General features: G+C 41.1%; 2 protein-coding genes across 14 annotated transcripts in view; one reads left to right on the plus strand and one right to left on the minus strand.

Annotated features, from left to right (window-relative positions):
- ATG2B (autophagy related 2B) overlaps positions 1–1,183 on the minus strand; it is a 70,864-nt gene extending 69,681 nt beyond the window's left edge. For 2 of the 6 annotated variants that reach the window (XM_038545658.1, XM_038545659.1), the window contains exon 1: positions 946–1,177. In XM_038545658.1, the coding sequence (XP_038401586.1) occupies positions 946–1,107 (162 nt within the window). In that variant the 5' untranslated portion in view covers positions 1,108–1,177. Of the gene's footprint in view, positions 1–945 lie in introns of all 6 variants that reach the window. The other 4 variants (XM_038545661.1, XM_038545657.1, XM_038545660.1 and 1 more) reach the window with 3 other exon arrangements.
- Positions 799–22,433, plus strand: GSKIP (GSK3B interacting protein). Of its 8 annotated transcripts, none has more exons than XM_038545663.1 (5): positions 895–1,108; positions 11,531–11,591; positions 12,645–12,723; positions 17,476–17,734; positions 20,523–22,433. In XM_038545663.1, exons 4-5 carry the CDS (start codon positions 17,477–17,479, stop codon positions 20,676–20,678), a joined length of 414 nt encoding a protein of 137 aa, XP_038401591.1. In that variant the 5' UTR covers positions 895–1,108; positions 11,531–11,591; positions 12,645–12,723; position 17,476; the 3' UTR covers positions 20,679–22,433. The 8 variants fall into 8 exon arrangements, with proteins under 8 accessions (XP_038401597.1, XP_038401593.1, XP_038401591.1 ...); XM_038545670.1 differs by lacking the exon at positions 895–1,108 and adding an exon at positions 1,669–1,760; XM_038545665.1 differs by lacking the exon at positions 11,531–11,591 and having other exon boundaries at positions 894–1,108.
- Positions 22,434–22,656: the final 223 nt, after the last annotated feature.

A 22,656-nucleotide genomic window follows, 5' to 3' on the forward strand; every position in this document is an offset into this window, starting at 1 on the left:
TGCTTCTCCCTCTGCCTGTGTCTCTGCCTCTCTGTGTGTCTCTCATGAATAAATAAAATCTTAAAAAATTTAAAAAAAAAAAAAGAAATGTTAAAAAAAAAAAAAAAACGCCGGTCGGTTCTTATTCAACTCCCGGCTGAATACAGTTTAAGTGAAGCGCTCCGCGTCGCACCTACAAATGCAGGTACAACCGTCCGGACTGAAGCACCTGTAAGACACACCGAGTCCGCGCACAGCCTCCCGCTGACAAGTAGAAAGCAGGTTTTCAAACGCCGCAGCGTCAGTGCTTCTGCAACACCTGCTTTCACGCTCGGTCACGTGAGGCCAATAAGCAAAACCGAAGCGCCCTACTAGGGCCACACACAGGCACTCACAGGTGGGCCTCGCCGGCGTAGGTATCATTAAGCCAAAACAGGCAGAGCGGCCGGCGGCCTTCGCCTCCTTCCTCCCAGATGGCAGGCGCTGCACAGGCGGCCCTCCCAAACCAAGTGAAGGGATGACGAGGAAGCCTGACATCCCCAAACGTCCTCCCCGACCCTTAATCTTCCCGGACTGTCATGTCCTGAAACAGGATGTGTTCGCCGCGGAACCCTGCGACCCTCGCTACCCAAGGGGCAGCCCGGTCACCTCCTCGCAGGGCCCCCCCCAACCCCCGACGCAACCGCTCCCCGCAGTGTAGACTCCATCCCCTCCGTTAAGTTTCCGAAGCACGTGATGGGGGGGGGGGGGCGCAACTTGCTAGAAACAGACTATAAACACTAGAACACATTTCCGTGAGCCCTGCCACGCTGGGATCCAAACAATCCCCGGGGAGCGGGAGGCGGAGGGGGAGGGGGAAGGGGAAGGGGGTGGACGTCACCCAGCGCGGGTGACGGGTGACACCCGCCCGCCGATCCCCGAGGAGGGGGAGCGAGACCCTCCCGGCCGGCCGCCGGCGGCTCTTACCCATTTGTCCAAGGGGACTTGGGCGAGGGAGCCGGTGCCCTGGTACAGGTCCAGGCTGAGCTGCTCCAGGCTCAGCTTCTCCTGCAGGAAGTGGCCCAGGTATCTCTGCAGGAGGTAGCGACATGCCCTCTTCTTGATGGACTCCGAGAACGGCCACGGCATGGTGAGCGCCGGCAACGGGGCCCGCGGGGGCTGCAGGCGGCGGCTCCGGCCCTGGGGCCCAGGCTCCGGCTCCGGCTCCGGCTCCGGCTCCAGGCCGCGGCGACGGCGGAGGCGGCGGCGGCGGCGGCTCGAGTCCCGGCGGCGGGGCCTAAGCCCGGGACGGCCCCTCCATGCCCGCTGGGCGCCGGGCGTCCCTCAGGGCGACCCCATGGCCCGCGCCGCGCGGCTCGCGCTAGGCCCGGCGGGGACCCGACGCCCCAGGCCCGGGGGGGTGTGGGGGCGTGGGGAGGCCTCCGCGAGGGCCCCAGTCGTCACGCAGGCAGGATGCAGGGGCGCACGCGGCACGGCCCGCGGCAGGTACCGAGGCGGCCTCCTCCACCGCCTCCGCCGCGCGACGAATTTGTTGTCATCCGCGGGGCGCGCTCCCGACTCTGGGGCGCTCCCGGCGCGTGCGCGACGCCCACGCTCGCGGCGCGCGGCCGGGCGCTGGCGGAAGTGACGCCACACTAGGGGCGAGGGGGCGGGGAGAAGCGCCCGGAAGCCCGCGGTTCCGGCTCGGAGGGGGCGGGGCGAGCGCGGGAGGCGGGACGGCGCCGCGGGTCGGCTCCAGACGCCTCCCGAGGGGGGAAGCGGAGGACGCCGGGCGCGCGCAGGTGAGCCGGCGGGGGCTGCCCGGGGGGCGGAGGGAGGGGGGGCTGCGACCCGGACGGGCCGACAGGGGTCGGGGGCGCGGCTGGCCTGGGCCGTGCGGTCACCTGGGACCCCGACCCCGGAAACGGGCTCTCGGAGCGCGCGGGCTGCGGGGGGGGGGGGGGGGGGGGGGGCTGCAGCAGCGCCTGGCCCTTCCCGCCACCGCGCCCCCCTCCACCCTCCACCCTCCACCCCGTCCCCCGGCAGCGGCCGGCGCCCATGGTCGGCAAGTTGTTGGCCCCCTCCCCGCCTCTCCGAGGTATTGTTTCCGAAGCTCCGGTTTGCCCAGCGGCTTGGCGGTTTGCAGAGCGCTTTCTTCGTGCGGGGCGTGCTGCCCCCGCCCCCCACCCCGGCTCCGGGAAACTTGAGTCTTGGAGGCATCTGCGGGCAGAACTGCTTTCTGTGCTCAACGCCAGAGGCTCCGGACCCCGCGGAAACCTGAGCCAAGCGCTCGTGCCGCTCCGGGAAGCAGCGCGATCCTAGTTCTGCCTTTTGGGGCGGGGGGGGGGGGGCATCTCCGGCGGAGGCCGAGCCGCCCGCTAGCTCCGCCAGCCCTGAGAGGCCTGCGAGCCGGGCTTCGGCGCCCCGAGACTTGCCGAGCTGCGGTAGGGGACGAACCCAAACCGAGCCCCGAGCACAGACGGTTGCATCCAGGGATACACAGTGAAGACGGCGGGTTATTGGCAGGTTGGTAACTCGCACCAAGACCGCCCGGAAATGTTGACCCAGGAAGGCTCCGGGTCCCCTTTCCACAGCCACACTCTTTTGAGAGCTAGTGTGCTCGCTCTCGCGTGTGTGTATGTAGTCGCTTGGATTGTTGTGTCCTCCCCGCCCCCCCCCCCGCCCCCGTTCTTTGTAGACTTGTCCGAAGCATTGTCGGTAACCTCAGTTCCCGTGCTCTTCGCTCATTCAGAAATATTCGTTAAGGGCCCGTTAAAGGAAAGTCTCCGCGGTTGGAGAGATGGAAAAGGTAGAAAAGAACTCAGGGAGTTTATGTTCTATGGTGAAAGGGCTATTCCTTTATTCAGTAAGCATTTGTGTTGTTGCCTGCTGGTGTGCTGGGGATACAGCAGTGAGCAGAGTTAAGTTTCTGGCCTCATGGAGCTTACCTCTTGTTGAAGGGAAGGGAAACCAACAGTAATTAAATATATCATAGGCCGTGGGCTGGTACGTGCTGTTGAAAAAGGTAAAGTGATATAAAGCGAATGGAGAGGGAAGTTATTTGCCACTTGTATACAGAGGGGTGAGAGAAGGCCTCTCTTATTTAATAAGGTGATGTTTTAGCAGAGTCTTGGAGAAAGCCAGGGAGCAAGGCATGTTGACTTCCGTGGCAGGGGAACAGCAAGGGCAGGATTGATGAGTTCAAGGAACAGGAGCAGAGAGTGAAGTAAGGAGGAGGAGAAGCTGGGGGCTTGGGGGCACAGGCCCTGTAGGACTTTGGGCTCTTACTTGGGTAGGTGAATGGGTTCGAGGAGAGGAGTGACATGATCTGGCCTGAGTTTCTACAGAATCATGCTAACTGCGGTGTGGAGGTGGGAGGACCAAAGGAGAAAAAGCCAGAACAGTTAGAGATTATTGTAGGAATCCAGGCAGCAGAAGGCAGTAGCTTGGACTTAGAGTAGTCGTGGTCGAGGAGGTAGGAAGCGGTTAGGTTCTGGATATATTTTGAAGATATAAGTAAGACATGTTTGTGAATAATGATTACATTTATCAATAAAAGGAATATAAACAAAGCGACGAAAAAGCGGAATCATCTGGGCAGGGAATTAGCATAGGCCTTGGAAGGTTCCAACTGGACTTTTGACAAATGGATACAGTCGACTTCTTTCAAGGCCAAATGTTAAGTGATTTCCTTTGGAATAGAGAATTGCATACAGGAATGTCCACGAAATGCCTGAAATATCAACCATCGGGAAAGGAAAATAAAAATCAGAAGATTTTATTATGATAACAGGCATGCTCCCTTCGAATGTTGCCTCGTATGTGTTATGCTTTCTAGGAGAAAGTCCACGTGCATTTTCAGGCTTGGGACCTAGCATTTTTATACCTGGAGCTCAATTAGAGTATGATACTCATTTTAACTCATAGTGCTATTTTTATGTTTTATCAAAGACAGAGTACTATCACAAAATGTTAACACCTAGTGTTAATTAAATGAGGAAGGTGAAGAAACATTGTCAACTTTTTAAGACTTCCGTAAAAGGCTTTGAAGTGACTGGTTAGAAGCTACATAGCAGAGCTGTATACATCCTTCAAAGAAATCCATGTTAATGTGTGAAACAAAAGAAAAATGCGTGACATACTTTTGGCTTTTTAAGACTTGCACTCGTAACCTGGAATATGATGTTAGGGCTCCCTTAGGGCTCCCGTATCTCATGATTCTGGGAGCTGTAAAAGACAGCAGCAGCCACAGCACTTCACGTGATGTTAAAAGCACCAAACTCAAAGTTAAATGGCTTGAGTTTCAGGGTCAGCTTTTCCTTAACCATCTTTTCAGTATATAATAATAAACATACTATTTTTTGAGCTTAGCACCGTGCTGAGCACTTTCCATATGTACTTGTGGTATCCCTTTATGTGATGCTATGGTTAGCTTCATTTTAAAGAGGAGGAATGTGTGACCAGAGAGATTCAAGTATCCTGCCCCAAGTCCCAGAATACCTAGAGCAGAGATTCTTGCTGTGTTCAAGACCCTTTAACCACTACAGCCTACTGGCCACTTGTTCATATTGAGAGGATTTTTCAGGCTATGAGATATGATACAAATAAAAAGTCATCCTGATTAAGATACCGTGTTCTAGCCCTCTGCTGACTGTTGGGATGTCACTTGTCAGATTCTCAAAGTGAAAATTGGAAATCTGTATACTGCTCTTGAAATCATTCTGCCTCTATTATTTTTTTTTAAGATTTTATGTATTTGAGAGAGAGTACGGGCAGGGGGAAGCAGAGAAAGAGGAAGAAGCAGACTCCGCACTGAGCAGGAAGCTGGATGGTGACTCAGCCCAGAACCCTGAGTTCATGACCTGAGCCAAAGGCAGACACTTAACCACTGAGCCACTCTGCTTCTATTATTTTGTCATGCTATATATATATATGACTGTTGTCATTAAGGACAAATCTACAGTCTTTTTTCAGCTCTTTGATGCTGTAAATCTGTGATGAAACACAACAAAGTCTATTAAATTAAGTAGAGAATAAAGAACTTAGTGATAAATTCCTTGATAACCAGTTTATCAATCCTTCCAGAACACTAACATAGCACAAAAATTATACCCACAGATGAAGTTAGAGCTGGTTCCTAAATAATTGATGTATGATGTTATAAGGAATCATTTTGGAAACTTTCTACCTAGATGACACAGTCATCTGACCAGAATAACTAATAGCACCCGTAAGGTATTCCAGTTTTTTGAAGGTACTGGCAACGGAATATTACTCAGAACCTGGTAGGGAGCCAATTTAGAATCAAAATGGAAAGCAAAGAGGTTTTCTATTTTGTATTCTTCAGATATTGATTTGTCTTATTTTGCTTGTAATGTACTTTATATTAAATATAGTACCCAATCCTCTGTGTAACCTAGAGGATTACTTGGAAACAAAAAAAGTAATGCCTGGACGTTTTTTTAAGCCTTCAAATTTTGAGTCTTTTCTTAGAATCTCATTTAGTTTCTGGTTTTGAAGGAAAGGGTGTTTACAGGGATGTGGTGTTGCTGCTTATTTACAGTTTACAAGGCTTGTCAAATTAACACTATCTGTATATTTCCTCACTGTTAGCTCCCCCTATAATTGATTTGTTGTTAGTCATCTATATGTGTCTCTGTCATTGCAAGTAGGGTGCAGAATAATTTTATGCATCAGTGTATAAATGGATAAAGTATGCAATTTTATTTGAATTACAAATACTGTAATATATGATGAATCTGATTTTAAATTTTAAAATTTGGGGGGCAGCTGGGTGACTCAGTTGGTTAAGCATCTGCCCTTGGCTCAGGTAATAATCTCAAGGTCTTGGGATGGAACCCTGAGTCAGACTCCCTGCTCGGCAGGGAGCCTGCTTCTCCCTCTGCCTCTGCCTCTCCCCACCCCAGCTCATGCTCTCCCTCTCTTCTCTCTCTCTCAAATAAATAAAGTCTTTTTAAAAAAATAACTTTTTTAATTTCAAAACTCATACTTTGTAGAGCTATTGAAAACATTAAATGTTACGTGTTAACAGCAAATAAAGATTAAACTAGCTTTAGCTTTGGATAATTTCTAAAAGTTGCTAATTATAATTAATCAACTTGATTCATCTTTACTTTCAAAACTCTTGTTTGAAATGCAGATAAATTCAAACCTCTCATTCCACTTGGAACTGAAGCTACCAGTTATTTTAACTATCTCAATAGCTTGGCTTCTTTTAGAAGAACGTTTCTGCTTCTATCCCTCGTACTTTCTAATATATCACATTTTCAAAAGACTTTTGTTTTGCTGCAAACAATACATTTTCTTTTTGCCATAGAAAAAAAAAATTAGAAGATAAAAAATAGAGAAGGAATAAAGGACTTAGTAATCAATATCTTGATAACCAGTTTCATGAATCTTCCAAAAACACTTACCACAGCCCCTAAATCATACCAACAGATGGAATAAGAGCTATTGAATTTCCTTAACTTTTTACAAAAAAACAATACCCTAACTGAAGTGGGAAGAAGTATAAAGACTTAGTCTAACTCAGTATGAATCTGCTGCGCTTCTACTAGCTTCCACCTCTGCTCATTAACCTCATACCCCCAGGCCCAATGCCTAGAATTTTAAGCTTTCTGAGTTAATTTCTTAGGTAAGTGCAGTACTCCTTTTACTTCTCACTCAAATTTTTTATCAGAAGCAAAGGAAATCCTAGGAGTGTAGAGGCATAACCTGAAGAAGGCATAGCTTAAGACATCTATTTGTTTTTAAAAAGTTCTAGGCAATTTTACATCACACTTCATAATATTGTTACTATAACAGTGATGTGTATTTGGGGAAGAATCTCTACAGTGTATATTCTTATTTATCCAGTTGTATGCCCATTGTCACAGGGCCAAGTATCACAGCTTGAGAAGCAGTGAGTTAGAATTTTTTCTTTGATTTATTCATTCAGAAAGTATTTGGTGAAGGAGCACCTGGCTGGCTCAGTCGGTAGAGTTCATGCGACTCTTGATCTCGTAGTGGAGTTCTAGCTCCACGTTGGGTGTATAGATTATAAACAAATAAACTTTAAAACATATATTCAGTGAACACCTGCCTTAGGTGGGACCCTGTGCTGGTGATGTAGACATCACAGGCCCTGATTTCCAAAGAAGTATGAAAATCTACAGCAATACTAATGCAAAGGAAGAAGGATGTAGTGATTAACTCTTTCTTGAGATCAGATACCGAATGCTGAAATAAATGTGTCGAGCTGAATTTTGAAGAACTGAAAGTCTAAAATACAGCTGAGCTTTGGACATTCCAGTCACCAACTCCCGTGTAGTTGAAAATCCAAGTATAACTTTTGATTCCCCAAACTCTTAACTAATAGCCTACTGTTGACCAGAAGCCTTACCACTTATATAAACAGCTAATTAACAGATATTGTGTATATTATATGCATTATGTACTGTATTCTTAACAATAAAGAAAGAAGATATTATTCAGAAAATTATAAGGAGGAGGGGTGCCAGGGTGTCACAGTCAGTTAAGACTCCTGCTCTTGGTTTCAGCTCAGGGTGTGATCTCTGGGTTATGGGATTGGGAGCTATGTGGGGCTCTGCACTCAGGCTCTACTTAAGACTCTGCCTCTCCTCCCTTCCCCTGTCCATGCTGTCTCTAAGATAAATATTTTTTTTAAGAGAATCATAAGGAAGAGAAAATATATTTACAGTACAATACTGTATGTATTGAAAAAAATCTACATATAGGGATAGCTAGGTGGCTCAGTGGTTGAAGATCTGCCTTCGGCTCAGGTCATGATCCCCGGGTCCTAGGATCAAGTCCCGCATTGGGCTCCCCATGAGGAGCCTGCTTCTCCCTCTGCCTGTGTCTCTGCCTCTCTCTCTCTCTCTCTCTCTGTATGACTATCAGAGATAAATAATAATAAAAAAAATTTTTTTAAAAAAAAAATAAAAATTAAAAATTAAAAAAAATTTTTTTAAAAATCTACATATAAATGGAACCATGCAGTTCAAACCCATGTTGTTCAAGGGTCACCTATAATGTCAAAGTACAATTTTTTTTTTTAAGTTAGAAACATAGGTCTTATACAAACATAGTAAGCATGTGTAAAAAATATATTTAACTCTATGGAATGAATAAGTCATGAGAATAAAAGGCAGAGCCTAAGGAATGCAGTTAATGGTATTGTTTTAGTGATGTAACAGGATAGATGGTAGCTACACTTGTGGTAAAAACAGCCTAGTGTATGAACTTGTCAAATCACTAATTTGTACACCTGAAACTAATTAAATTTTGTGTGTTGACTATACTCAACTTTTTAAGAAATGTATTTAACCCATTAATGAAGGAATTGGCAAGGTGGTAAAGTTTTTCCAAAGTAATATGGGAGAGGGGCACCCTGGCTGGCTTGGCCAGTGGAATGTGTGACTCTTGATCTCAGGATTGTGAATTTGAGCCCCATGTTGGGCGTAGAGATTACTTACAAATAAAATCTTAAAAAAAAAAAAAAAAAAAGGTAATATGAGAGAGACCAAAATTACTGAAAGAAAAATTTATGAAATAAGATCACAAGGTTTGTTCAAAACTGGAATGCACTCGGTTGTGCATTCCTGGCAAAGACAGAGGGACAGGGCCCAGATTACCTTTCCACCTGAAACAATAAGAAAGTGGGCAAAAACATCTGGGGAGAAAAGGCTTTTAAGATGTTGGGGATTAGACCATGAAGGACGCTGATCACTGGGACATTGAAGGATCAGTGTCCTTCATTGTCTAATGCTGTGATATACAAATGAGGTGAGCCCATTGCCCCAGTTTATTGCCTGGAAGAGAATTTCTAGGCATGACACTGGGAAAAGAAACCCAGGTAAAACCCAGTAGTCTCCCTGAATTAAGGATATGGAGCTTCAAGTTCAGAAAGGCCAAGTCAACCAGGACAGAGTACTAGAAATTAGAGAGCTTCACAGAAAGCAAGAGCTGTGGAAATGTACAGAGGATCCCCCTCCAGCCTGCAGCTGAATAAATACTGATCAACACATAGGTGTGAAGAAACTACCCAAAAAAAGTACAGGACCAGGGATGTTCCTGTTCCTATCACCAAAAATGGAAAATCCTCATAATCCATAGGATATCAGAATATTCAGAAAGGTTATTGACTCCATAGTGGGTCAGAATTAACCAGAAACTAAATGTAGGTTTGATACTGCCTTAAAAAGTCTAAAAGCAAAACTCAAAAGGATCAGGTGGGGTGCCTGGGTGGCCCAGTGGTTGACCATTTGCCTTCAGCTCGGGTCCTGATCCTGGGGTCCTGGGATCAAGTCCTGTATCAGGCTTCCCACAGTGAGCCTATTTTTCCCTCTGCATATGTCTCTGCCTCTCTCTGTGTGTCTCTCATGAATGAATGAATGAATGAATGAATGAATAATAAATAAATAAATAAATAAATAAATAAATAAATAAAATCTTTAAAAAATAAATAAACCAAAAGGATCAAGCTATTTCCAATAACTATATCCCAAAAGAATGCTCAATAATATTTATAGGCATATTAAAATAGGACTGTATAAGGTAAAATACACATTGTTTGGCATCCAATTAAAAATTACCATACATACAAAGCAGCAGTATACAACCCATAGTAAGAAAAATCTGTAATTTGAAATTTACCCATAAATAACTATGAAATTAGTAGACAAGGACATTAAAAACCCGTATGTTTAAAAAGCTAGAGGGAAAAACTGAGCAAATTAAGTAGAGACGTGGAAAAGGTTTTTTAAAAAGACAAGTAGAGATAAGACGCTGCAGAAGAAAAGATTAGTGAATTCAAAGACAGCAATAGAAGCTATTCAAAGTGAAACAAAGAGAGAAGAAACTAAGAACATGAAAAAAGAAGAGTAGGACAACTTCACTTAAACCTAATATTCATGAAATTGGAGTCCCCAAAAAGAGGAGGGACAAATTAATGTTTGAAAAGCCCCAAGCAAAAGAAATCAGGAAAAATACACCCAGAGGAACAAAGACAGTAATGACATTAGATTTTTCACAGGAAATAATGTAAGCAAAATAATAGTAGAGAGAGAGCTTTAAAATCTTAGAGTGGGGAGACTGTCAACCCAGGATTCTATACCCAGCAAAAATATCTTTCAAAACTGAAGGTGAAAAGAAGACTTGTTTAGATATACAGAAGCCGAAAGAGACACCTGAGTGGCTCAGTTGTTAAGCATCCTGCCTTTGACACAGGTCTCGCATCAGGCTCCCTGCTCAGGAAGGAGCCTGCTTCTCCCTCTCCATCTACCCCCTCATGTGCACGTGCATTCTCTCTCTCATAAATAAAGCTGAAAGAATTCATTAACAGCAGGTCTGCACTCAGGAAATGTTATAAGAAATCCATCAGGCAGAGGATGTGATACAGATCATAGATGTGAGTATAAGTAAACACAAAGGAACACAGAGCACCAGAAATAGTAATTATGTGGTTGAATATAAAATACTTCTTTCTTATCTAAATTGCTGAAAAATTATACTGTTTATAACAAAAGTATGTATTACGAAGTTTGTAGCACGTAGAAGTAAAATATGACAAAAATATTAAAAAGGCAATATAGTATACTCTTGTAAAGTTCTTATGCTCTACATGAAGTAGCATATCACTTCAAGGTTAAAGGTAGACTGTGATAATTACAGATGTATAGTGTAATTACAGATGTATCGTGTAAACTAACCACTAAGAACAGAGTTCATAAGCCACCAAAGGATGTAAAATAGAGTCCTAAAAAGTGGTCAGTCCAAAAGTAGACAGAAAAATAAGGAAAAGCGAAGAGAATACAGATGGTACAAATAGATAATAGCAAAATAGATAGTAACCACATCAGTAATTATAGCAGTCATGTTAAATATAAAAGGCCTAAACACTACAATTAAAAGGTAGAAATTGCCAGATTGCATATAAAAGCAGGACCAAACCACATGCTGCCTGAAAGAAACCCACTTGAAATGTAGACTGTTGCTGTTACCATTCTCAAAGAGTTTAAAGGAGGCTATTATACCAAAATCAAATTCTCCTCTCTGGGATATCAGCACACTTCAAATTGGGCTATTACTCTCCTTTAAAAAAAAAAAAAAGTATTAATTCATGAGAGACACAGAGACAGAAGCAGAGGGAGAAGCAGGCTCCCCACAGGGAGCCTGATAAGGGACCCAATCCCAATCGCAACCTGAGTTGAAAGCAGGCACTCAACCACTGAGCTACCCAGGCACCCCTCAATTACTCTCCTAACATTGTCCTTGCATTAGACTAGTTAGGCTAGTCTCCTTAGAATTCCTGCCACACCCCATGCAGGTTATTGCTTATGCTTTGTTCCCTGTGAAGAATTCTTTACAACTCTCAAGTCCTTTCTGCTTCATCCATAATTTCACCTGTGCTCATTCAAGACCAGTTTTGACTGACCTCTTCCATGAGTCAAAGTCAAGCCCCATCATAACTAACAATTATGTCATAGATCACAGAATATCAGAGCTCTCAAGAACAGTAAAGAGTTTCTTGTCTGTTCCCCTTATTTCATAGCTGAGAAAATCATGAGTCCAGTGAGGTTACGTGGCCAGCCCAGGCTCATACAACTTTAGTGGTAAGTTTGTAATAAGACCAAACATACCATTGCTTTCTCTACCTACCTGTCACTCACAATTAAGTACACTTCTTAGGTTATGATTATGATGCATGTGTGTAGCGTTAATATTTATGTACATATTTAATGAGCTTGTCTTACTTCCCAAATTAAGCTATAATACCAATAGACACCTTTTTTTTTTTTTTTTAAGATTCATTTATATTAGACAGAGTGCCACCAAGGGTCGGGGATAGAAAGAGAGCATCTCAAGCAGACTCCCCACTGGGTGCAGAACCCAACTCAGGACTCAGTCTCAGGCTCCCAAGATAATGACTTGAGCTGAAATTAAGAGTTGGACGTCCAACCAACTGAGCCACCCAGGCGCCCCACCAGTAGACCCCTTTAATTAGTATTCTGATGCTTAGAGAAATGCTGGATATGTAGATGTACGGTGGATTATATTTAATAATTACAATATATGATAATAAACTTAGAGTCTAAATTGACAAGATCACAAACCAGTAGACCCCTTTAATTAGTATTCTGATGCTTAGAGAAATGCTGTATATGAAGATGTATGGTGGATTATATTTAATAATTACAATATATGATAATAAACTTAGAGTCTAAATTGACAAGATCACAAAACATAAGTACTTCATTACCTTTTGCCATTTGAAACAAGATGGTTAATTCCTCTCCATAGAGTACTGAGATTCAGAATTTTTTTTAACATGTATTTCCAAATCTTGCTACTCATATATAAAATAAGTTTAATTTAGTTCCTTTATATCTACTGATTTTTTTTCCAACTGTAACGTAAATGGAGTTGGTTACCGTGTATCCAAAAGTATTCCCAAAAGTCTATACCCACTCTGATACAAGAGCCATTACCTATTTAAACTTATATGAATGAAAATTAACTGAAATTTGAGATTGAGTTCCTTAGTCACTTTAACCAGTAGCTGTAGCTACTGTCTTTGACAGCACTGATAAAGAATGTTTCTTTCATTGCACAAAGTTGTGTTGGTCTAGAATTTCTTGTACAATGATAAATTGTTTTGCCTGCAGAAAGAGAGAAATCAAGGATTTTTACCAGATTCCTACTGATGAGAAAGTCATTCCAGTAACCAGACAGCAGCTCTAATGTGTGAGTAGTAATTCTAGTAATTTCTCTTCCCTGAAATGGACACCCATCTCCTCCTCTGTGATGCTGGCCTCCACACTCAAGTACATGAGATAATCCGTTGAGAAGTAAGAGAAAATAAGTTTATAGTTCATATTTTAGCTTCTGTTTAAATTCGTATTTACATGTTTTTAATATTTTAATTATAGTAGAATGTGTATGTAAATACATATACATATAACAAGGTATCTGTTTAAAGTATTTTTAGTTAATGAGATGCATAATCAGAAATGTAGATGCCACTTCTTTAGTGTCCCATTGATCAAGCCACCCTGACTGCCGTAGTTCTAGCACCATCACCACCAACTGCCTTCATGTTTGGTGGGACCTTCATGGCTCTGTGTTCAGTCTCCTCAAGAGAGGATCTAATTGGATAGGCCAGTCACCATCTAGAATCAAGTAGCTGGACAGAGCTCTTAATTCAGGATCCTTAATAAACCCCTTGTCAGCCTTGAGATGCTACCTTTAATTGAAACGCTACCCCGAGTACATTTTGTGGTGATCATGGTACTGGAGTTACAGAATACAAAGCATGAAACTATTGTCAAGGAATCTTTGCAAAGAAGGCACTAAACTTGGCAAGTACTCTGGGCCTTCTTTTAAGAGAGCACTGTAAACTGTCTAGTACTTTACACTGCCTTGCAATGTGTTTATTAAAAATAAACTACAGCTTCCTAAAAGTAAGGTCAGAAAACGAAGTCTCTTTAACTACCTTTGTATTCCTTATCTGCTAATAGGCTACAGACACTGTGGTAGACAGAAGAGGCCCCCAAAGATGTCTGTATCTTAATCCCAGAAACTGAATGCATTACCTTATATGGTAAAAGGAACTTTGCCTATTGATTAACTTTAGGACCTCAAACAGGGACATATCCCAATGTAAGCACGAGACTCCTTGTAAAAGAGGTGCCCGTGTCAAGAGTCAGAAAAAGGAGGTGTTACCACCAATCCAGAGGATGTAGTGATGTGTTTTGAAGGTAGAGGAGGGGACCATGAGCCAAGAAATGCAGTCAGCGTCTAGAAGCAGAAAAGGCAAGGAAACATTCTCCACTGAAGGCTCCAGAAGTAATACATCCCTGCTGCTACCTCGATTTTAGATTTCTCACCTCTAGAATTAAAAGAAAATTAACTTGTATTGTTTTAAGCCACAGGTTTGTGGTAATTTGTTACAGCAGCAAGAGGAAACTAATACAGACACATACTGCTAATTATTCACATTCTACAGAGCTTTTATTAAGCATTTTCTGAATGACCGGCACAAAAATATAATCAGAGTTCCATTTTTTAAAATCTCTTTACTTTTATAAAGCTGTTGAAGAGCTAGATCAATCACTGCTTTTCATTTTGAGTAGGCTTCTAAATCAATTAGGATGCTTTTAGTTGCTAGTAAAAGAATGGGAATTTGTTGGATTCAGTAACTGAAAAATGTGAAGATTGGTCAGGTGTCAAGACCGTGGCTCCATTTCCCTGTGAATCTCTTGGCTCTCTTCTTTCCCACCGTTAGCTGCATCCTTGGGCTAGTTTCCCCATCTGGAATGGCTACCAGGAACAACTGGGGCTGTGTACTGAAGCTGATCTGGATTGGAGCGACTGGGAGGAATTCATGTGGTGATTATCAGCATAGTCTCTAGCCAGGATTGGAGTCAATCTCCCTCATGTTGCCTGGTTGCTTTACTCAGTAAGGCAAGAAGGTGTTATGATTCCCCTAAGAAAATCAGGGTGCTATTAGGAATGGAAGAGGATATTGGTAATAATCAGGATCCTGTTACAATGCATAAAAGATAAATTATAGTATCTTGAAATAATACTAGTGTAAAATATTAGCTTACATAATGCTACAGTACTAAAACGTATCATTTTCATGTGTATGTATCATTACCTGAAGTTCTGAATGTGTCTTTTATATGCATCATGTAAAGTCATTTATTTGAGAGAGAGAGCGCAAGCGAGTGAGCATGGCAGCGGGCAGGAGGGGGTAAAGAGGGAGGAGGAGAGAGAGAATCCCAAGCAGCTCCCATGCCCAGCATAGAGCCTGACACAGTGCTCAAATTTATGACCCTGAGATCATAAAATCTAGAGTCAGACGCTCAACTAACTGTGCCATCTAGGGTGCCCCAAGACATTTTAGAAAAAATCTTCTAAAACTTTGCAGTTAGGAAAGTTGTCTCTCTTTTATGCCCATTGGTGCTAATTATTACACAGCAGCAACTTGATGACATACTTCATGGACCTGTAAGGGTTTCTTCCATTTTGATGTTGGATTCTTCATCTTTCTCCATCATTAAGGTCCTAATTGCAGTGAATTAGACTCTTGCTTTAAAAGCTTGTCAAGCTTTCTCATCATCTTTTTAATGTAGTGATTATTATTTCCTGACATCCATAATTGAGGTACTTGATCACTTAAGCAAAACAAAGATATATGGTATTCATGATAGTAAGAGAATAATGGACAGTTCCATTTCAAAATCTTCAACACTGACTCTGTAAAACAATAAAATGGATTATCTTCTTACACATGAAACCAATTATTATATAGAATGATTATTTTTAGGATAAGGTAGAAAGTTTTAGAAAAACAAATGTTGGGCAGCCCCGGTGGCGCAGCGGTTTGGCGCTGCCTGCAGCCTGGGGTGTGATCCTGGGGACCCAGGATCGAGTCCCACATCGGGCTCCCTGCATGGAGCCTGCTTCTCCCTCTGCCTGCGTCTCTGCCTCTTTCTCTCTCTGTCTATGAATAAATAAATAAAATCTTTTAAAAAAAAGAAAAAGAAAAACAAATGTTTTCACTTTCATATATATAAGTCAATATTAGATTCCAGTTATCTGACAAATTGCCCCAGCAATAATTGATAAAATTAACTTGCTAGGAATGAGGGACTAATTCTGTAGAGTGCTACAGGACTCAAGGTAAAGGAACCATAAACATCATTAGTTGGAACAGGATTGGAAGAATATATTACTAGTACATTTGCTATGCAGTTTTTTAAATGGTTAGACATAGTTTGTCATAAACTGCCTTTAGCAACTAGTTTGCCTTTTATGATGGCAAACGATGTACAGCTACAGAAACTCTTTAACTCCTTAAGATTTTTGCGAATAATTTTAGAGCAGTGGCCATACAATAGAATCTATAAACTCTGAAAAATATGCAGAAAAATCTCCCAGAGATTTTTATTCAGTTTCTCTGAGGTGGGGTCAGTGGCCATGGTAAAAACCACTAACTTAGAGGATTTTGAAAATTACAAATAGGGCACAAGTCAGTACTATAGAAAAAGAGATGGAATTTTTAAGGTACTAAAAAAATTGCTCATAACAAGTTGAAGAGTCCTACTACATTCAGGACAATGAATGCGCAATCCAGTTCAGAGAAATGAAATCTGAATTTACTTTTAAAGCCTGCAGCTAAAAAGAAAGCATGTTTTCTTCTGAAAATTCCTGCATTCCAGTGCATTTTGACATTCATTAACTTTTCTCATTCATACATTTTGAATTTTAACAATACTCACTGCTACCACATCACAGAAGAGAAGCTAGAACTCCATAGCAACCTGGCAGTAACGTTGGATTGAGTTAGCCTGAGAAATGATATTTTTCCAATTATAGTATTCGGATCAGTTCAAAGAAGTGGTGAAAACATGAGTCATTTAATAAATGGTGTTTGGACAGTAAGCCATCCATTTCAAAAACAAAGCTATACAAAATAAATTCTAGATGGATCAGAAAGTTAACCATCCATGTAGAGAATGGGAACTCAGAAGACAACCTAAGAGGTTTTTAAAATGTAATCATGGGGAAAAAAAAAAAAAAAGTAATCATGGGGTGGAAAAGACCCTTGTATGCAAAACCTCAAATCCAGAAGTCCTAAAAAGAGCCATTGAGAAGTCATGCACTATAGTAGGTGAAGATTTCAATTCTGATTTAACAATCTGAGTTCATTTCCATTTCTGCTTTTTACAGCTGTATGATCTTGGAACTAAGAATATTCTATAAATATCAAAAAGATGTTTAATCAAAGAAATACATATTCAGACAATGAGGCATCATTCTTTGCCTCTCAGATTGACAAAGATTGTAAAGAGGATAATGAAAAAGAATATAGTCTCTCATATTCTATTTGTGGAGGATAAATCAGTACAGCCCTTTTTGTGAAGGTGAATCAGCAGTATCTGTTGAAAGTTAAAATGAGCATACACTTTGACTCAGCAATTCCTATTTTAAATATCTATCCTAGAAAAATACACATTAAAAAGAGTTATGTACCAGGATTTTTACTGAAAAAAAACTGAAAGCTAATATTCTGAATTATATCACTATGGGAATTAACCTTTAGGGGAAGAGTAGAAAACCTCTTTATTTGAAAATCTATACATGTCTGTGAAAAACAACCTGGAAATGGTTTTGGGTTTTTTTTGTTTTTTAATTTATGATAGACAGAGAGAGAGAGAGGCAGAGACACAGGCAGAGGGATAAGCAGGCTCCATGCCGGGAGCCCGGCGCGGGACCCGATCCCAGGACTCCAGGATCACGCCCTGGGCCAAAGGCAGGCGCCAAACTGCTGAGCCACCCAGGGATCCCCCTGGAAATAGTTTTAGACAGTATTTTCCTTAAAAGTTGTTAGCTAGTTAATGTTTTCTATTAAGGCATAGCTCCTCTTAGTCAAACAACAGTATTTGGAATGTCTCTCTGTAAACATGTTTTATATCTACTCCTTTGCAGAATGGAAACAGACTGTAATCCCATGGAGCTGAGTAGCATGTCAGGGTTTGAAGAAGATGCGGAGCTTAATGGTTTTGAAGAAGCTGATATGAAAGACATGAAGCTAGAAGCTGAAGCAGTTGTAAATGACGTTCTCTTTGCTGTTAATAACATGTTTGTCTCCAAAAACCTGCGCTGTGCTGATGATGTTGCCTATATCAATGTGGAAACAAGAGAGAGGAACAGATACTGCCTCGAGCTCACTGAAGCAGGGCTAAGGGTAAGTCGCTTTTCTTTATAGAAAAAAAAAAAAAAAACCTTCTTATTGTTATTTTTACCACTTTAGGGGGCAGGGGCTGGGGGGCAAGAAGATTGTTAACTGAGAACACAACATCCAAAAAAGTTTTTTAAGATTTATTTATTTATTTTTAAAGAGAGCAGGGGTTTGGGGGGAGAGGGAGAGAGAGAGCATCTCAAGGAGGCTCCCTGCTGAGCCTGGAACCCGGAAGGGGAGCTCCATCTCACAACTCTGAGATCACAACCTGAGCCAAAACCAAGAAGGAGGCACTCAACCAACTACACCACCCAAGTGCCTCAGGTCCAAGATCTTTGTAAGAAAAGCTCTTTTTCTCTAGTTATTCTTATTAATTCTAAAGTCTTTGGGTTTTTTGAAAAAGAAAAACATTTGATTTACAGTGTTACTTTGTTTTGAACATAACCCCCCAAATTAATTTATTTCTTGCCTATAGCTAAATATATTCACCAAAAGTAGGCATTCTGTGCTTAGGTGAGCTTTGCAATCATCGTGTTGAGAGGATCTTTTCCCACCTCTTATAAAATGTCTCTTCTACTAAAACAACATACCTGATTGCTCTGTCCTCCAGCTGTTAGGTCAGAATTAAGTCACAGCAGAATATCCTGCCTCCAGATTTGCAAGAGTGTCTTTTCTTGTGTGTGAGCTTTTCTAGATAGAGTGACCCCTCTGCAACCTTTGAAACAGAATCTTGAATTTAGGAGAGTAGAAATCCCTGGCCAAGAGCAACTTACCATTAAAACAACAAAACTCACTGGGGCACCTTGATCTCCTGGTTGTAGGTTGGAGCCCCACATTGGGTATAGTGATTGCTTGAGAATAAAGTCCTTCAAAAATAATAAATAAATAAACAACCCAAAACTCGCTGTTAGGAAAATTTCTGACCTGAACAAAGGAATAGATATTAGAAATTCCAAAATTTAGTTTGACTTTAATAATTGTCAACCTTGGCCAAAAGATCTCTGACTTTTGTTTGTATACCTAAGAGTAGCCCTGCAAAGTTGCAGAGTATCCTAAGGTACAGGGCAAGGCCTGAGTAGGTAAGAATGTCAGACAATGTTAAACACACAAATATCTTTTTATTTCGCTAGATTCAGTTTGCTCAAACTATGTGTTCTATGTATCCATTGACTGGCAGTCACCTCCACTGAAATAAATTGCCAATCTGGCATCTTCACTACTTCCAGTTCCTCATAACTGCTGCACCGGTAGCTCCTTTGCTTTGGGAGTAGTACCTAGATTAACCAGTCTTTGTGCTCTCCTTCCTAAATCCCTGACATTGTGCTACAAGCAGGTAGTCTTAGAAGTGGATGCATCTTAAATAGAAATAGGCAAATCCAAAGTAGAGATCAATCATCCTGTGTATATTAATTCAGTCTTACACTGATTAGTTCTGAGGTGACTATGGAAGGTAGGAAGCATTCTGATCAGAGTCAGAAGCCGAACATGTGAATTTGAGGGATCTTGGGTGAGTCATTCAACCTGTCTGCACCCTGCTTCTTTATCTATAGCTTAGAGATCAGGAAAAAAAGCTAAAAAGGATTTGAAGGATGCTTATATGAATAGTTTGCAGAAAGGTCTAGAGCCCTTAGAAACCTGGCACGTAGATATTCCAATATTTGTCTTTGCAGTCTTACTCAGTTAGCTTTTACTGAGCAACTATCCTGTGTTGGGAATTAGAAATAGACTGTAGGCTAGCAGGGAAAGGAGGGGCAAACAGTGGTAGTGTGGTGTAGAAAGTGCTACAACACAGCATGGTTGCAGAGAGCTGTGATTCATCATCCTGACACATCTGCCTCTGCTTTCATTTAAAACAACAACAAAGCCACTTGTAACTTAAAGGTGAGTCTTCTTGGATAGATGTCTTAAAAAATTAGTTTATATAGGGAATTCACCAGCTTTAGTCAACAAAAGCTAAGTTGATTTTGCCCAACACTGCTGGTGAACCAAGATAGATCTTGTTGGGGACAAAAGCTTTCACGGTGTTTAGAGAAAACACACACACAGAATAGCATTCCCTTTGATCTCACAGAGTTGAGCATTTGTTTCCCTGTCAGATAAGTAATGTGTTAGTAATGTTGAATTAGTAATGTAACTAATTGTAAAGCAGGATTGAAACTATAAGCAGTTTTTAGGACTCTTATAGAGTCCTATAGAGTCTTATAGAGTTTAAATAAATAATAAAAATATGGACTGATAATATAGCATCTGTTCTGGTGCCTTTGTATGGTTGGTCCTCAGTAGGTGTGGGAATAAATAGAAGCACATTTCAGTCTATGAAAATGAAATACCTGTTCTGTGTAGGCTTTTACATTCCTTCTGACATTTCTTCTGACATCCCTTTTTAGGTTCAGGAGTAGGTAAATTAAACCTTTTACATTTTGAGAAAAAGATGATAAAGAGGGCATTTTGTTTATGATGTTCCTTTAAGTTTCAGACTGCTTAGAAATACACTTAGTCAGGGTGCCTGGATGGCTCAGTGGGTTGAGCATCTGCCTTTGGCTCAGGTCATAAGCCCCACATCAGGCTTCCTGCTCAGATAGGGGCATGCCTCTCCCTCTGCCACTCCCTCTGCTTGTGATATCTCTCTCTTTCTCTCTATCAAATAAATAAATAAATCTTAAAAAAAAAGAAATATGCATATTCTATTGATTGAGAAATTGAGTCATTGAAGAATGGCCCCAGTAAACACATTTTTGTTTTCTGTACCAAGTTAAATCTAGTTATTTGATCCACTGTTGCATTTCTCTTGTAGGTGGTAGGTTATGCTTTTGACCAAGTGGATGATCACTTACACACTCCCTATCATGAAACTGTCTACTCGTTGCTGGATACACTCAGCCCTGCCTACCGGGAAGCATTTGGAAACGCACTCCTTCAAAGACTGGAAGCTTTGAAGAGGGATGGATAGTCGTGACCAAGCTGTTTCCTTCTAGAGGGGGCTGCTGCTGGTACAAAATGTTGACATAAAGCTTGAAATACTTGCATATGGTCATAGTAGAAAACGCATTTTTGGTTTTATGTCCATTCCTTGCTTCAAATTTAGGCTTCTGCCTCAGAACATTACTGACTAATGAATTGTCTTTCTTAGTTTCGGATTCCTTAAGGGAATCCTGAGGCCATTGCTGTGATACTGTCGTTAAGACATTCAGATTTCTTCATATAGTAGCTCTGCATTTCAAAACCTAATCAGTATTTCATTCTGTTATTACAGGATTTTGATGCTACCAGCACTCTCTTTTACATAGGAAATTCTAGATTTGCACAGTAATATAACAGGAATTAAAATGACCTACATGGATTCAGCTTGCTAAATCAGGGGTTTACTACTAGCTTGGACTGACTTTGTAGTAATTATTTTGCTACTAGCCTTATTGGAAACAAATTATCAACTAGTTTCCCCTGCACAAATTTTGAAATTCACTGCTTCACTTAATCTATTTATATTACTAATAGGGACTGATAAAGATGAATTAATTATATATATTACTTAGCTAGTATTAAATGGAAAACAGGTACTGAAATAATAGTTCTGTATTCCTTGTTTGCAACAGCCAGCCAACTAAGAGGACAAACCGTTAGCAAATGAATGTAATAATTGTTTCCAAGATATTTAAGCACATAAGCAAATATAGGAACAGGCACCATTTTTCTTAACAAAAATCATCTTCAGTGTGTGTGTGATTCAAAAGGAAGAAGATTCTGAATTCCCAGAAAACAATATTTTGGCCTGTGTTGATTCTTATTATGAATGTTTGTTTACATGATGTACAGTATATATTCAGAAAGTATTTTTGCTTCAATGTTTCCTTTCTATACTGTAGTGCTTTGGTATTCCCTAGCACCCCTCCCTCCCCAACAGATGCACAGTATTCTTTCTCAAAGCTAAATCTACAATGTAATATGCCTGCATTGTATGGGTTTGAAACCAAAGGATGAATGAAGCATTCAGAGACTTGATATTTGAAAAAGGGAGACTCTCTTTTTATATTTTATTACAGGTACTAATATTTATAAAAATGAATCGTACCATGCTGCTACATGTTTTCAAGTACATATTGAATACTAAGGATTGGGGAGTCGATTTTTTAGTAGTACTACTAAAGCAGCAGCTGTAGAAATGTTGAAGTAAAATTCTGCATTGGGACACACCTTCATAATTTGTCATTTGCAGACTTTTTTTTTTTTAATCATTATTTAGTAATAGACACTTTTGGGCTCCGAAGATCATGTAGAACCACATTGAAGTTCGGTTTGGGTCAGTATTCATTGTCAGAGTCCATCAGGATGATTTATTTGTGTTTGGTAAATGCATGTCCATTTGCAGCTTTATTTTCAGATGCTAACTGTTTGGGCAGTGATATCTAACTGCAGGTCAGATTTTCTCACGCTTAATCTCAGGCTAAATAAATGTAAAGGATATTTGTAAAGTTCGAATAAAATTCTGTTTACTCATTTCGAGTTAAGTATGAAGAAAAGTGATTGTACATTCAAAAATTGACTTTGTTCATTTTGTGATAAATGACTGGTTCCAGGAGCTTCCATGTCCATTTTTGAATTCTGTATGGTTACATTTTGCTGTGAAGTGATTTGCTCTTTTTATCATTATGAAAGAGGAACAGAGTGAAAAGACATTAATAAAACTATACAGATACTGAAACTTCCATTTCATCTAGCTTGTTTAAAGAATTTAATCAGATAAATTAATCATTGATGTCACTTCCAAAAGGGGAAAAAAAGAAAAAGCCTCTAAATAAGTAACTCTTACAAGTCAATAAGAAAACAAGAACAGTGGGCATGTAATATAATCAAACAACTTGAAAAAAAATGTATGGATGTCCAGTAACCACTTGAAAGATATTCAACCTGACCAGTAATTCAAGAAAGGA

The sequence above is a fragment of the Canis lupus genome, chromosome 8 (genome assembly GCF_011100685.1).
Source record: "Canis lupus familiaris isolate Mischka breed German Shepherd chromosome 8, alternate assembly UU_Cfam_GSD_1.0, whole genome shotgun sequence".
NCBI classification, from domain to species: Eukaryota; Metazoa; Chordata; class Mammalia; order Carnivora; family Canidae; genus Canis; species Canis lupus.

What these genes read in the sequence shown, in the direction of transcription:
- GSKIP (XM_038545669.1), top strand. Translation starts at nt 17,477, where the DNA reads ATGGAAACAGACTGTAATCCCATGGAGCTGAGTAGCATGTCAGGGTTT. An exon ending in TCACTGAAGCAGGGCTAAGG is followed by an intron (nt 17,735 to 20,522) that starts GTAAGTCGCTTT and finishes TTTCTCTTGTAG; the next exon opens with GTGGTAGGTTATGCTTTTGA.